This window comes from Capsicum annuum, chromosome 1 (assembly GCF_002878395.1).
Source record: "Capsicum annuum cultivar UCD-10X-F1 chromosome 1, UCD10Xv1.1, whole genome shotgun sequence".
NCBI classification, from domain to species: Eukaryota; Viridiplantae; Streptophyta; class Magnoliopsida; order Solanales; family Solanaceae; genus Capsicum; species Capsicum annuum.
Window position 1 is genome coordinate 251,937,155 of NC_061111.1, and position 16,540 is coordinate 251,953,694.

General features: G+C 34.0%; 1 protein-coding gene across 1 annotated transcript; it reads left to right on the plus strand.

Moving 5' to 3' along the window:
• The first annotated feature begins 6,127 nt into the window (after nt 1–6,127).
• Nucleotides 6,128–11,133, plus strand: LOC107854841 (AT-hook motif nuclear-localized protein 13). The gene is made up of 6 exons (XM_047413364.1): nt 6,128–6,359; nt 6,832–6,921; nt 7,357–7,409; nt 9,627–9,752; nt 10,431–10,580; nt 10,722–11,133. The coding sequence occupies exons 1-6, from the start codon at nt 6,128–6,130 to the stop codon at nt 10,866–10,868; spliced, it is 798 nt and encodes a 265-aa protein (XP_047269320.1). The 3' UTR covers nt 10,869–11,133.
• The last annotated feature ends 5,407 nt before the right edge of the window (nt 11,134–16,540 follow it).

Sequence of the window (16,540 nt, forward strand, 5' to 3'; positions counted from 1 at the left end):
CTTATAAGTGTGATGCTCTACACACCCATAAACAATACTCTATCCGACGCAATTTCGTAGACACCCTGGGACCATGAACCATTCTCTGACACAAAGTTTTTCATGACCCGAACTAGGGCGTGGCCGTGACGGACATCTGACCCATGAAGGCCCGGATGTAACATTCTATCTAGTAATCGCGCACAATATTCAAATAATAAAAGCAAAATGCATATTTATAAATCAAATACGGAAACATGCTCATACTCTGATATTAGTTTAACAATGAAGGAAAACTCCAACAATATCTAAATAACATCTGACTCAGTCTACTAAATCTCAAAACAATACTATCTGAAGTCTGGGACAAGGCCTCCTAGTAGATCAAAACTATAGAATGATGACAATCTGTAAGACATTAGGGCTTCTAGAATATAGAAGGCTCATCACTGCACAATCTCTTCTGTTGTTTGAATTATCTACTTCTTATCTTGACCCCAAGACTGTTCCACTAAACCGTAGAGGTTGGAGGGGGAGGGGGGTCAATACAGATTTACTGGTACGTAGAGCTAATCCAAAATAGTCATTTATAATCAACATATATGAGAGAAATTTAAAACAGTTCATAAACATATAATATAGTAAGAAATCACATGGGCCTTTTAAAGACTTTGAAACATTTCTTTGAAACCATGACTCACTCTTTGTCTTACTTTTTAGCTAGATGGTACACCCTACAATCTGTAATTCTACAGGCCATATGGAATCTGCCCTTGACTCGGCGGCCAAGCCCTCAATCCAAGTTTTTTGTAAGGATTGGAATATCTATAAGGGGGACACGCAAGATCACACAATAGGGTGCCAAAATCGCTAATCAAGTCAACATGTCATGGTAGTGCACAAGATCATAAAGCAGGGCACCTAACCATAGTCCCAATTTGGGATGACATAAATCAAGGTACACAAGATCACAAAGCATGGTACCATAATTCCGTGTCGGAAAATCACGGTTTCTAGCATAGAGTTTTTCAACTTGTACTTTCTTCGGGTAACCATCTAACTCTCTTAAATCAAACTCTAACTCTGTCATGGCATACATTTGTTTGGTATCGTCATACCATTGATTTGCAAGTCACTGTACCACATCAATTCTCCAACTTTTCATGCCATTTACAACATGCACATATATAAAACTTTCACACACATCAAACACATGCACCATGGTTCTCAACATGTAATAGTTTCAAGAAACTTTATCATTTATGAGTAATATCATGTCAATTACAAAAAATCATGCTCTCTATGGTTTAACACAAGTATAGCGTGGGGTATAAAACATTTTCATGGGGGATTTAAAGAATTCACAATTCATATACATTGCACATTTTTGAAATTCAGATCACATGTTCACAATTCGATTATTGAAATATATGAAACCCCATGATATTTCAATATTTCTTTCAAAACCAAATCACAAAACATGTTATTGATATTAAAAAAAAACCCAACTTGTAAAAATATATGTATACGTATAGATAGTAAGGCCTTGTCTAAATTCTTTTCAAAAATCATGCCCACGATATTTGGGACAACCCCACGTATCTTTATTTCATTTCAGAAAGTAAATGGATGATTCTTGGAGCCTATGATGTGACGATTCCAAATCTCCAATTATCTTCTAAAACCCACGGTTAAATTTTGAGCTATGAGGATTTTTAGTCTGAAACCCTGATGGAGTTTCTTGAGAGATTTTGATGAAAATAAACTTACTTTGGTATTCTTGGGATTAAACTCCGTTTTAGAGATGATAAGGGGGTGGAGAAGTACCATTTTTACCCTTAATGAGATGCAGTAAAACTATAAATGGTGCCCGATTTTATGGGCCGCCGCGACGCTCCACAATCGCGGTGGCTCACTGGAAATTGCCAATTGGGAAATTTTCTCACTCCGCGATGTACCACAATCACAGAGTGTCACTGGAAATTGAAGAATACAAAATTGGGATCCTCCGCGATGTGCTAAACACCTAAATGACGATGTTTTATGACTAGCAAATAAAATAGCCATAACTCCCTCACCGGGTGTCTGTTTTGGACGAATCTTATATCAACTGAAAGCTTATTCAGTCACCTACATAATGAAAAGTTAAAATTTAATGAATTCTATAGGAATTTGAGTATAATTCACTCTAGAATCCCATGCTTGATACTTTTAGAGACAAATTTTATCTTGGAAACTTTTGGAGCGTTACAATTACCTGTCCAATGTCTACATGCATTATGTGATTCATAGATCCACCCCCTACTGCACCTTCCAAACATAAATAAACCCAATATTATACTAAGAACATTGAGGAAACAAAAAGTGAATCCCAAAATTTAGCCCAACGAACTGATAGTATAAATCTCATGTTTGGCGCCATATAAACGACGATAAAAATTGGGAATTAGAAACCTAATAAATAAGGATCTAACAATGTTAATAGAGTTAAAATTCTCTAATTCTGTACATTTTAATACATAAGTTAAATACTTTACGTTACGAATGTACAATAACGAATAATAAAAATAAACGTAGTGTAATCCCACAACTGAGATATGTGGAGTATAGAGTGTTGACAGATCTTACCCCTACTTGTGATGTAGAGAGTTTTTTTTATAAACCCGAGTTTTACCCAATATTGATGCATATAAGTAAATTTTTTTTATCCTAGATGCATAATTAAAAAAATAAACAAAACATATATATACCTGAAGCTTCTGGCTGTTGTTGCTTCTTTTTGGAGCATAAGGTCCTCCTATTGACCTTTTTGGAGGGATTTTTTGATGAAGTTGCACCGATAACACTAGTGCCATCTAAAGAAAATTTCCTTGTATACCCCCTCTTTTTTTTAGATGGCTTGGCAACACCAGTGTTATCATCAACAACAGATTTGGTAAAAACTGATTTCTTGGGACGAACTCGCTTTTTTGAGAAGGTTCAGTAGTAGCCCAAACAACAGCAACAACAGATACATCTGTTTTTGGGTTTTGCCAAGAAAATGAAAATAAGAGGTTCGGTTCTTGAAAAATGTTGTTTGGGGTAGACATGTCATTGATGGGTTCCTTTTGGTAGGGTTAGGATGGTGGTGGGGTTAGGGCAGCCATTGTTTCATGGCCATTTACTGGTACATGTTGTTGGTTTGGTGGAGTTGTTTCATGGAAAATTGAAGGTTGTTGGTGCTGGAGTGGTGATACAAGAATAATGGCTACCTTAGATTTTAACGACATCATTGAAAGTCACTATATGAAGAATTATGCTTTGGTCGCATGGAGGGAATGAGATCATACTTAGAGGGGACTTTCTGAGCCTACCATTGATCAAACCCAAGTGTGGAAGATTGCTTGGACCCTTGAAGACTTAAGGACTCTCGGAGTTTGGAACACCTTTGTTGGTTCACAGTTTTTGTTACCTTTACTAAGGGCATTTTGGTCACTTAGCTTTAAGGGCATTTTGGGCAATTCATATTGTCTTCCAACACTCCAAGTCCACCCTTGGTCATTAAGGGTAATGTGGTCTTTTTGTCTACTTTTGTAATATACTATAAGTAGCACATTTAGGTCTTTTCTCTTTAGTTTATGAAAGATGAAATATTGAAACACTTAAAATCCTCTCTCTTGAGAGTAGACCAACTAGTGCAGTTTTAGTATAGGTCTTGGAAAAGCTAACATTGTTCTTTGCTTGAAAACGGTGGATCTTGAGGTGAGTTGATTCCCTTGGCAGTCACCGTAAGAGTGTAGCTTTGATTATTACATTCATTAGGAGTTTTTGAGTTTAATACACTCTTGAGTTGTCAATCTTGTAATAATCTTGGTCTCACTATCTATCCTTTATTTTGTTGTTGTTAGCTTGTATAGTGGACTGTTTTGGGTCATTTATTGAATACGAAACTTGTGTTATTATTGTTCATATTGTTCATCACGTTTTATAGGTGTTTTGGTGTTGAAATATACCCTTGTATCTTGTATTCTTGTTGTGGTCTCCATCTTGGTCTTGTCTTGGTAGCAAATCCGAGTGTGGTCTCCATCTTGGTCCTCGAATCCTTCAGATTAGTGGACTGATTTGGAGTGTGTTTCGTGTTTCCGCTGTCATTCTTGTATCAAGTTGGGTAGAGCCTCGAGGATCCATAGGATAGAAAGGCATTTTTATTGTTCTACCGAAGAACTTTTTTGGGAGAAAGGATCGAGTAGAATGTTTTGCAAATTTCAGAATTTGGTCTGGTGTTCTATTGAAGAACTTTGTTGACAATGTTTATATAAGTTTGACCATTCCTTTGAATTTGATTTTCTTAATTAGTCTTAAAAAAAGTTTCAAATCTTTGCACAATTTACCCCGATTTTGGAGGGATACTCAATTTTTGCATTTGTTTTTAGTTAATAAAAAGTTATCATTAAATTGGTCTAGACTGACTTTCAAGGGAAATTTCACTTCCACATGTGAAACTTCGATTTTATGATTTTATTAATGAGTTTAGATTTTATACTTAAGTTATAATTTGACCTTAAATATTTAATTAACTTTTGAAAATCTATCTTCAAATAATTTTTAAATTTTTGCTTATATTGCTTATATTTTGGGGTGATGTTTATTTTTTCCTCTCTTCTCATTTAATAAATTTTTTTCTTTAAAAGGAAATTAAAATTTAACTATTTATCCAAATTAGTTTGTAGGAGAAATTTAATTTTCACTTGTAAAACATTAATTTTTTTTCTTCTAAATAACCGCATATTCAAACACAATTTTAAAATCTCAATTTTCAAGATTTTTTTTATATGATTAGGTTACCACTTAATATAATTATAAATAAGTTTCCCTTTTACTTTTAACTAGTAAATTTATTCTTGCTTCATACGACATTTAAAAATTAAAAACACAAACTAATATTATAATATTTGAGTCTTAGATATTAAAAAAATATATAAACATAAAATGTCATTGAAATTTTGAACTAATCTACTTATAATATTTGAATATTATAAAACATAACATTAAACAAAAGCGAAAAGTATCAATAAGAAAATGGCTTATAAGAAATCAAAACATTATTATTGTTCTTTCTTTGTATTCATGCTATACAAAAACTCTTTGTATTCATCAAATAATATTTATCCTTAATGTTCTATTTTAAGAAAAGAAGTTAGCATGGATCCAACCTTTAGACATAAAACAAGTAGCTTACTTTGAACACTTATTTAAGCCATAATCCTTCTTTATAAAATTTTATATAACTTAATTCATTTGGAAAATAACTTTCAAAATACAAAATTGAACTTTGGCCTTATCAAGCCAACATTAAGAATAATTAATCATTACTAAAATATGTTTTGAAAATATAAACCTCGGAACATGCTACAATTTATTACAGACAGGATGAAATTAAAATCTATTATTTTGCATATATCTACAGACACATAAATTGTATTAAGTTAAATTCAGACAAATCTGAATTAACTTCATGATTATTTGAATTAAATAGATTTTGACTTGAAAATTAAGTAAGTCAATTTATAAAATTCAAACCCAAATTCCAAGCAACTTTATCACATAACATCCGTTATAAACCTGCTGACTCACATGAACTAATCAAAGCCAAGAGTTTAAGATTGGTATTTAAGCTAGAGTTTGACTATATATTCTAAATGAGATTATCTAAATCTGTCTTCAAAAAAATTTCAAATTTATTCAAGAATCACCTCTATTTCTGGGTGATATTTAATATTTCAGTAATTTTGCTCATGTGTCATTCTGATTAATTAATGTGAGTCATCAAATATATATAATTGTTTGTGATTGGCCAAGACATGTCATTTTTAGTACCCATACCTCATTTAAAGATTGATTTTCAAAATCTAATTCATAATATATGGTCAAAGGCGAGCTTCTATATAAACTCATTTATAGAACTCTATAATTTACAAAATATTTTCCCCTGTCTTCACTTCACTTTGATCTCTTCGTCTGAACCTAAAATAGACTTCGATCATTCAACTTTCAACAAAGTTTTTTTTTTTGAACTATGGATTCTCGAAATCACCCTCAACGTCAACCCCAACCCCACCACCACCAATCCCTACCCGAATCCCACGAACTTGAGCAACCTGTAAGTGATATGGCGCATCTGATAGTCTCTTTCAACCAACACCAACAACTGAATCTCCGCCAAAATCCTATCAGTTCGGTTTCTGCTCTTACTCCAGTGGTGAATCAAGCAGATTCTATTGCTATTGCTCCTGTTCTTTCAGAAAATCTAGTTAAGAAACCCCGTGAAAGGCCCTGGGCTCCGGAAAGAAGAAGCAACCAGAAACTTCAGGTATATATTTTTTGCATTATTTCTTCAATTTGTATGTAGCTTTTAATTTGGAAATGATTTAATTTATATGCATTGATAACATAAATAATTTTATTTTATGGATGGATTCTTTAGGTATGTATGGTATATAAACTTTATTCCTTATGAATCTAGCTCTAGTCTGGGAATAATTATATATATATATATATATATATATATATATATATATATATATATAACCGATCAAGAACTAGACAAACCACAGGTCGATATATTAGTAGTTCTTTCCAAATGTAAAGTGAAGTCCCAACATTACTTATCACACCGGACATCTCGTATGATTGATTCAAACAAAGAACGGCTATTTCGTAATATGTATAACGTACAAAACCTTAAATTGTATATATTTATATCATAAACAATCTTGTTGCAAATAATGTAAAGTGTATATGTTATTGTTTTTGTTATTTATTTGTTGTACTACATTGAAAAAATAACAATCTTGTTGTAAGTCATATATATAGATTCTGGTGCACCTGCTTCAGAAACCCCGGCTAAGAAGGCCCGTGGGAGGCCCCCTTGCTCTGGAAAGAAGAAGCAACCAGAAACTTCAGGTATATATTTTTCACATTATGTTTTCAATTTGTATGTAGCTTCTAATTTGGAAATGGTTTAATTTATATCCATTTATAACATAAAGAATTTTATTTTATGCATGGATATTTGTAGTTAACCTGACATTTTCACTATCAATGCATAGAGGTTTAATTCAATTGAAAAATATAGATTTTATATTATTATATTTTCTTTATATTTCCTCAACTCTCTCTTAGATGGCTTATCAGAATCCAATTGATTAACTTTAGGGACCAAATATATTAGATTATTTTTATTTTAAAAATTAAAGTTTAGCTATTTTTCTACATTATATATACTTTATTTTTACTCAAAAAGGGGTATTATAAGTTTTTGTCATTGTAAGAAAAGAGTGAAAGAAAATATTTGCACGATGGTCAAAATTCACTTAGTTTAATATTGGACGTTGGCAGGTACAATTGGAATTTCCTCTGTGAATCGTATAATCCATGTGGACATTGGGGAGGTAAAACCCTTATTAACCTATTTTTTTACAAGTGCACTAGTTTGCGTATTTTATTTTAAATATTTTTGCTCTACAATAGGCTTGGGTTTTGAATTCCTTATGAGAGAAAAAAGAAGAAATTAGTTTACTTTTGCATTCATTCTTTTTGTCGGCTTTCTTAAATTCTTTGTGTTTTGGGTTGATGCAACAATGATTAATTTCTTTTTCCTTTTATTTTCTTTAGAGCCTCCACAAGATAGATTTTTAATGATAACTCACAAAGTATCCACAAGGCAGATGTTTACTGACACCTCAAAAAAGTATCTAAATTAACTTTTGGTATTTTTCCTCTTCGCCTTTCCTTTTCAACCTTAGGGTAAAAGGAGGAGAAAGTCGTGGAATGGGCTTCAATGCTAGTGTGACCTCCGTATTCCTCCTTTTTTAAGATGCAACCTACTTTATAGCAACTAGAGGCTTTTGAGATGCATCCTTTCATTCACACTAAATTCTTCGCTTTGTTCTCAACCACATTGTCAATGATTATGGGGTCGCCCCTCTTTTCATCAACCACAGACATATGTGGATCAGTTGTAGTCATACCACTCTGAGTAGTGATGGCTAGGCAATGACTATCAATCTTAGAATTTTGGACGATGTTGCTAGGAAGTGTGCCCAGTTGATGCTAGTTTAGTTCGGTTGGCATCTGCCTAAATTATTGCTCAAACTGTTTAATGGCAGTCGTATGAGATTCAACTTTTTGGCTCATCCCTGAAATGTTTTCTCTAATCTCTTTAAGGTTATTTCTTGGCTCTCCGACCCCTTAACAAATTTCGCAAGCAAAGCTTTCATACTTGAATTTTCAAACCCAGCATCATGATTCCCCAGTGGAATATAAAGGTCACTCTTGTCTTTATAATCATCTTTCCACTTGCAATCACCATTTCTATCCCTACTCCTATCTTTATACCCAGGCCAAATGTAGTTGTCTATATATAAGTTCCAACCTTGATTCCCTTGCCTTGTGTTTTAATTGTCTTTATTAGACCCTTTTTCTTGGCTCAGAAACTGGTGTACGCCACCTCTCGTCATGCACCCATTATTGCATTTACTTGTGATTCCTTCCATTTATCATTATTCTTTTTTCTTTTATTTGCTTAGGCTAATTCATGGTCCTTCCATCTAAACTTATCTTTTTTGTTGCACTTTTTTTTTTTGGCCTCATGATTTAGGAAACCTATACTATTTTTCACCTCAAACATTTTAATTAATTACTTGGCCTTCTTATGTGACTAAGTTGCTAGGTTAAACATAAAGTGGGATATGGATTAGCTTTTGGCAATGAATATTTGTAAATAAAAACCCATCCACCTGATTTTTGTACTTAGTAAAGGTTCTAGCATATAAAGATTGAGTTAGTTGATATTTATTGTCTTCAATTACTGCTTTACAAGACTTTTTTTTATCTGTCTTCAATGTATTTACTTAGTATACTTGTTATTAGTTGTAAGTCTTCACATTTTCCACAGATAGAACTGTGTTTTCTGCAAAAGTTCCATCATAATTTTGTTCTTCTCTCTTCACCAACTGCCACAAGTTCTTTTTTTTTGCCTCCCGCTGTTGTTACTCTGCGTAACTATGTGCTACTAAGCCTACTCTATCTCTCCATCTCTCTCAGGTCTCTATGCTTTGATTGTTTAAACATTTTCAAAAATCCTTCTTGTTCCCTAATTCTAATGCATAAGTCCATTTTTCGGATAGTGGTGCTTGATATGTCCTGGGCATGGTCTACAACAAGGAGAGTAGAGTTAGGCCATGCCTATGGATAATGATGTCTGATGTTTAATCAATCTTTTATGAGAAATTTGTAGAAATAGGTTTTGGTTGTTTGGTTCGATAAATGGTTGGTGTTTCTTTTTCCTTACAAAATGCAAATTTCGAGTTTGCCAGAATGGCATCATGGGATGTAGTTATTTTGAGGGTGGGAAGGGGGTGATATAAAGTTACTTGAGGAGAAAGGTGAATGACTTATGTCGATTGGTAAGAAAAAAAAAAGAGCAAATCATGAGAGAAATCTTGTGGGGCTCATAGCTCCCTTTCTTAAACTGAAAAATTTATGTAACTAATACATAACATTTAATAAACAAAATTTCTACCAGTGGTTAAATTATGAAAAACTCCGTGAGTTTTTTAGTTACGTTGACTTTACTAAATGATGTGAACCTTTTACCTTGACCGCAGGACATTGTATCTAAGATAATGACTATCTTAGATCAAGGACCACCTGCTATTTGTATTTTGTTTGGAGCTGGATCCTTATGTGAAGCCACCCTCTGGAACTCTGCCATCGGCACTATGACACATGAGGTCTGTAACACTTTCCCTTTCTGTTGCCTTTGTGTTGAGGCATGTATGGCGGCTTATGCTTAGTTAGTCTATGAAACTATGTCTATGTTATAGTCTTTTTATCTGAGGTTGCTAGTTGTGCAATCTGGAAATTTGTATTTTTGGCATTTAAAAAATTTTGGTAGAGTATATCCTTTTACATGTACTCTCTTTAGACCATTTGTTTCTATTACCCCTTAAGGAATCATTCAGTTTTCTTTTAACTATTATTTTTCAAACACTTCAAAGTATAATTAGAAAGAGTAAATTATCACTTTTTTAAAGTTCCATACCTGAACTATCAGGTGTTTGCATTTCTACCTAAACCATCACCGACAATTTATTCCACGAGGACATGTGTTATCACTCTTTGTTAGCAATATTTTAGTGTGTTATGACTTAGCCTAGAAGATGTTTATAAATTTCAATCTCAATGTTAGTATTTAAATTACATAATAATTAATTAAATTACCTTTTTAATCAAATCAAACAATTCAGTCAAATTATTTTACAGTCTCGTAATCCTTTTTTCTGTTAGAGGTGTTCTGCTCATAAGTATGTTAAATGTGCTTGAAGTGGGACAAAACAGAATTAACGCTTCGATAACGAACCAACTTAGTTGAGGCTTGATAACACATAAAGGGGTTGCTTTATCTGCAGGGTCAATTTGACATCATCTCATTAACGGGGTCATTCATGCGGTCAGAAAATGGTATAACTGGTGGACTTAACCTTTCAATGACTAGGCCAGATGGTAGATTTTTCGGCGGTGTTGTTGAAGGAAAGCTCAGGGCTGCCACTCCGGTACAGGTGCTATTCTAACTACTGTTCTTGGGTTTATTTTTTTTCCTTTTCTTTTTTGTGTCAAATTTTGAACCCTGTTGGGCTATTCTTGGCCTGGTGTTTGAGTGCATATTGTGTACTTGCTAACGGTTTACAGATCATTACCAGGTGGTTGTGAGAAGCTTTTTTCCGGACATGGAAAAGCCCGAGTCTAAGCCACCATCTTCAACTCCAACTCCCAATGTGTTGAATTTTGATCCTCCGGTCTCAAAGGCGGCGTCTCCTTCAACTCCATCTTCAACTCATCTGATGTGAACGGTGGTAGCCCTCTTCGTTACAAATCTACCCATGATTAGGTTTAAAGGAATTACATTTGGGATCCTGGTTAAAGGAATGAGCATGTTCACTAAAGATGATTAGGGTTATTTTAAGAATTGTGTTGTTTTATTTTCATTAGTTATCTTATAATGGTGCTCTGGAATCTGCCTTTTCATTTGTACTTTTGTTCTTTGTTACTAAATTGATGAACAATCTGCTTGTTTCTTCCTTTTATCATCAATACTAAGAGTACTTTGTTGTATTGGTGCTTTCATTGGCTCCATCTACTATGTAGACTACGGACCACACATCTCTCTTATTCAATGGTTGCTTCAATGCATTCTCGGCCAGCTCCAGTGAGGTTGGGTCGATTCAGCAGCTGCAATGCAGATGGTTGGGTTCCTACAAGTTATGTTACGTCTACTCCAATCTGGATGGTGAGGCCCTGGAATGGTTTCATTGGATGATTCGCAACAATCAATGAGTTGATTTGAAGTATTTTAAACAAAATGTGCTGTTGCGATTTCCAAACAAAGCTATTACTTTGCCAATGTGGTGTTCGGTTGATACGTCTCAGACTCGTTTTGATATTTGACATCATTATTGCTTCAGTTTATTTGTCTGGTTTCTAATTTGGGAAGGATTCATAATTAAGAAGAAACACAAAAAAGTTTGCTCTTGGAGTATTTATTAAAATTCCAGAGCCAAAGCAAATTACACTACACCAAAAAAAGAACTTTAGCTGTAATTAATTAACGGCAGTAGGTTAATTGCTGCTAAATTATACGTTACATAGGCATTTGTTGGTGTCAATTACATTTTAGTACTTTTTTGAAATGCCCTTAAAGACTATAGAGACTTTGGATCTAGTGACAATTATATAAAGCCGTCAAATTTTTACCACTCTTTGTTAAAGTGCATATTTGTTCTCTCACAAACATACTTCCAGTTGACGTCAGGGAGAGCAAAGTAAAATCCAGATAGGCATGATTCTTGATGTGGGAAATCTGGTGCTGCAGCCACAATCTCTTCCTGTAATTCAACCATACAACAATAATAACATACTCAGTGTAGTCCCGCAGTGGGGTCTAGGGAAGGTGATGTATATGTAGCCTTATCCCTACCTTGTGAAAGTTAATAGTTTGTTTCAGATAGATTCTTGGTTTAAGTGAAGCATAAAAAGTTTAAGGTTGGAAAGAAAGCTTAAGTGAAGAAGAAGATGCTTAAAAATAATGGAGAAGAGAATAGTAGCACTTGTACCGGAGTTTTGTGCATAAAAGGCACTCTCAGTAACATTGTCTTGTCTAAAGGTTCTTCTTTGTTCTTGTGCTTGAGGAGCACTTATTAGTTCTTCAACAGAGATAGTGGAGAGATCTTTAGACTCTTCCGTAGATGAGATTTTACACCCAAATCTCTTTGAAATTGTCACAAGAATTTTTTCTATTATTCTATCATATTTGAAATCCTCGGCAAGCAACCCGATTTTACTGACAAGCAAAGAAGTCTTTTCAGAATCTTAGAAATAGTTTCATCCTTTTGCATCCTAAAAGAATCAAAATCCCTCTCTAAAGTCAATATTTGCATTTGTCTAACTCAGTCACTTCCTTGATATTCATTTTTTAGTTTTTCCCAAGCTTCATTTGTTGTCTAACAAGCAATGATTTTAGAAAAAATCGAATCCGCAATTGAATTTTGAATTACAGTTTTGACTTTGAATTTTATGAGTTTTTCATCTTAAGGAAATTTAATCTGAGCAAGGGTAGGATTTTTATGGAGTGGCTATAATGTTGTATCTTCTAGTACTACTTCCCACAGATCATAGGCTTAAAGATGTGATTTCATTTTTATTGACCAAATCTGATAGTTTTTGCCAGTGAAAATTTTTGGGGCATTTAAAGATAGACTGTTGCTTGACATCTTTTTAGTTGAAAATAGCTCTATGCTTTGAAAATAAGCACGGGTTGATTAAAGATATCCCTGACGGGTTAAAATGGGTAGCTCAGGTTAAAAGGGTAGCCCATACAGGTTAAAAATAGTATGGTAGCACTTTGAAAGAACTCACAGATCCTATATGATCAATGAGGCTCTTGATTGATTTTCTAAAAAAAATGGGACAGCTGAGAAAAGGTTAAAATGACTCTCTTTGAATTGAAATGACTTTCAATGAGCTTTCAATAATTTTTCTTAAGCATAGGAGGACTTTAAATAATCAACTTAATTACAAAGAAAATCAGCATAAATTCAAAATTAAAAAACATACAATATCCCAACTACTCAAACAACCTAGTTAAAATTCAAAATTCAAACTCATCCAAATCTAAATAATTTATTTTGCTAAAAACTATTGCAGTAACTTAAAGCAATTTCCAACAAAACCCTCCCAAAGGCATGAACATAACCATATGTTACTTATGCCCGCAAAGAGTATAAACTATGCATGGACAAAAAAAATAGTCCGCTAGGTTAGGCGGCTTAGGCAAACGTTAGGACAATGAAAATATAACTTATCTTCTTGTACTACAGTTTGACTTTATCCTCTTCTGGGATAGATTGTAGTATTTACTCTTAGTTTAGTCACATGAGTTTAAAAAAAAAAAAAAAAGAGTGTCATGTCTTTACTTGATCATCACAAAATGTTTGAAGTGGCATAGATAGCACGCAACATAGATATTCTTCGCTTAATTTGCCACAAACATGCAAAGGAGAAGAGTCAACAAAGACAGCATCTAACTTGATTTCAATGTTCCATCCGTACAAAACCGTAGATTAGGTTTTGACTATTACTTTAACATGATTCAGAGGCTCCTACACCGAGTTATGAATTTTCTATCTGAGCCCGCCCAATGCTGCAAAATATGCCATCAGATTTTGAAGTGAACTGACTTCGACGACGTATCTATAAAAATCTGTAATGGTTTTGACCGTGAATTTTACATAAATTATAGTTTTTGAAGTCCTCTTCGCAACAAAAAAAATAGTCTCGTGATTCAGAGACTCTTACATCGAGTTATGAATTTTCTTCGACAGTAGCTCAAAGCCAGAAAATAGATGTATCAGATTCGGAAATAAACTCTAGAAATTAATTCTGATAAACTCAGAAGGAATTTTGATCTGAAACTTTGAGATATCGCAGATCACTGAGTTCCCTTTATTGTGGATTAAGGATTCGCAGTTCGGGAGGCGCGCCTACATCCCACTCATCAAGCCATATTTGTTACTTGTTCAACAGAACTTGCCAAATTTTTGCATCACATGGCTTCGAAAACTCAACAAAGGTTATCATCAACCAGTGTTGTTTGGCGTCAAATTATTCTTTGCCAAGTTGCAAGAATATTTTGCCATCCAAATCCTCTACAAATTTCTTCGCCAAGATGCAAGGAGTTTTCCATGCTAAGACCTGAGGGGATAGGCACAAATTTTCTCATCAAGATAAAAATAAATCTAATCCAAGTTTTGTGTTGACATGTCGGGAGAGGGAATGCGCCATGTATTGCTCACTAAACCCTCAACAACAAAGTAACGCGTCAAATGGTTCCTCACCAACTTCAAAAATTTGTCTTGACCAATCTAGGATGATTTAATAACAGGTGTATTAAGAAACGCAGTAATAGAAGACAATAAATAACAACTGACTCAATTAGTATATGCTAGAACCTTTAGTAAGTACAAAAACCAGGCGTACATACTAATTCCACATCCCACTTTAAGTTTAACCTAGCAACTCAACCACTTAAGGCGGCCAAGTAATTAATTAAAATGTTTGAGATGAAAGATAGTATAGGTTTCCTAAAGCATATAAGGAAAAATAACTGTGGAACTAAAAAGATAAGTTTAGATGGAAGGATCGTGATCTAGCCTAAGAAAATAAAATTAAAAAAAATAATGATGAAGGATAAAAAGCTAACTGATTAAGGAAAAAAAAGAAAAAAATTTAATTTCCAACTAAGGAAAAATTAAAAATGTCTGAGCATTTTGGTTCTTTTAATTCATCCTAAAATACTTGTCCATCAATTAATCATTGTAGTATCAATCCAAAAGACAGAATTTAAGAAAGCTGACAAAAATAATAGACAACAAAATAATCTAATTTCTTCCTTTTTTGCTCGTAAGAAATTTGAAACTCAAGCCTATGTCAATTAGTGCATTTGTAAAACTATAGGTTAAATACTTATATTTAAATAGCGTATTTAAGTATTTCGAATCTTTGGTTATATTCAAGTGATTCATAGATCCACATCCAACTGGACTTGTGCCAACCATCAAGAAACCCAATATTAGACTAAGTAAATTTTGACCAATATCTAAATTGTTTTCTTTCATCCTTTTCTTACAATGGTTGCAACTTATAGTACCCTTATAGAGTACTATAATGTAGACAAATAGCTGAACTTCAACTTTTTAAAATAAAATTAATCTAATATATTTGGGCCTTAAAGTTAATAAACCTGATTTTGATAAGCCACCTAAATAGGCCTGGGCATCGTGCCAAGTCAAAGACGAGCTCAATAGAACTTTAAACAATAACGAGCTAAGTAAGCCAGAGCTTAGTCGAGATGGCTCTTTAATATTTATTTTTGTGTCTGTCACGACCCAAACTAGGGCCTGGCCGTGACAGACATCCCGAACCATGAAGGCCCGAAATGCCCTTCTCTATCTATTAATCATGCACAACATTCAAATAATAAAAGAAGATGCGGAAACATAATCTACTACGGAAACATGGTCAGTTCTGAATTCAAGTTAAGTATGGAAACTGTAAATCAACTACATCTAAATAACATCTGACTCAGTCTGCGAAATCTCTACTACATGAAAATAAGACAACTGTCTGAAACTGGGACAAGCCCCCAGTAGACCAAAACGGTAATAAGTGACATAACCTGAAAAGACAGGCCTTCTAGAATAGAGAAGGCTCACTACTGCACAACCTGATCAGCTATCTGAATTATCTACTGCTTATCTGGACCCCTAGACTGAACCTCGTAACCTGGAGGGAGGAGGGGGGGGGGGGTCAATACAGATGTACTGGAACGAAAAGTAATTCAAAATAAAGATTTTATATAGATAAAATAGTTGGAGAGCAATTTGTCAAAATATCATGCATGAAATAGTTCTAAAACATATGGGCACTATCTGAAAATTTTAATCATTCTTGTCAATACAATGTCTGATCTTTGTATTACTTCTGAGTTAGGTGATACTCCCCTACAAGTCTGATATTCCACGGGCTATATGGAATCCGCCGTTGACTCGGCGGGAGAGCCCCCAACCCAATTGTAGCACAAGGGTTAGAGTTTTTGAGTCTGATACACCACAAGGCTCTAGGCCAGTACAATATAATAAACCCAGATCGGTAAATCACAATTTTGGGCAATGAATTGTCTGAACCCATGCCTTTTTCGGGGAAACACCTAAGCTCTCGTTATGCCCATTTTTATCCTGTTCTGAATCATGCATTTTTCTAGTTTCAATATCTGAAAGTTTGATTTCAAACATGCATTTTATTCTGTTCTGAATTTATCATGGCATTATCTGAATTGGTGTCGTCATACCACGACTTGCAAGTCCTATTTCTGAGCCATAATGCATCATGCATAATTCTTTCATAAAAACATAGTTTTGACCACCCAAAAAAGCAAATAGTATAAGAGATTTCATGTTCCAAAAGT

Bases quoted from the DNA above. Each gene is read 5' to 3' on its own strand.
- LOC107854841 (XM_047413364.1), top strand. From the start codon at position 6,128: ATGGCGCATCTGATAGTCTCTTTCAACCAACACCAACAACTGAATCTC. The intron at 6,922-7,356 runs GTATATATTTTT...GGACGTTGGCAG, and splicing joins GAAGCAACCAGAAACTTCAG to GTACAATTGGAATTTCCTCT. The intron at 10,581-10,721 runs GTGCTATTCTAA...GATCATTACCAG, and splicing joins GGGCTGCCACTCCGGTACAG to GTGGTTGTGAGAAGCTTTTT.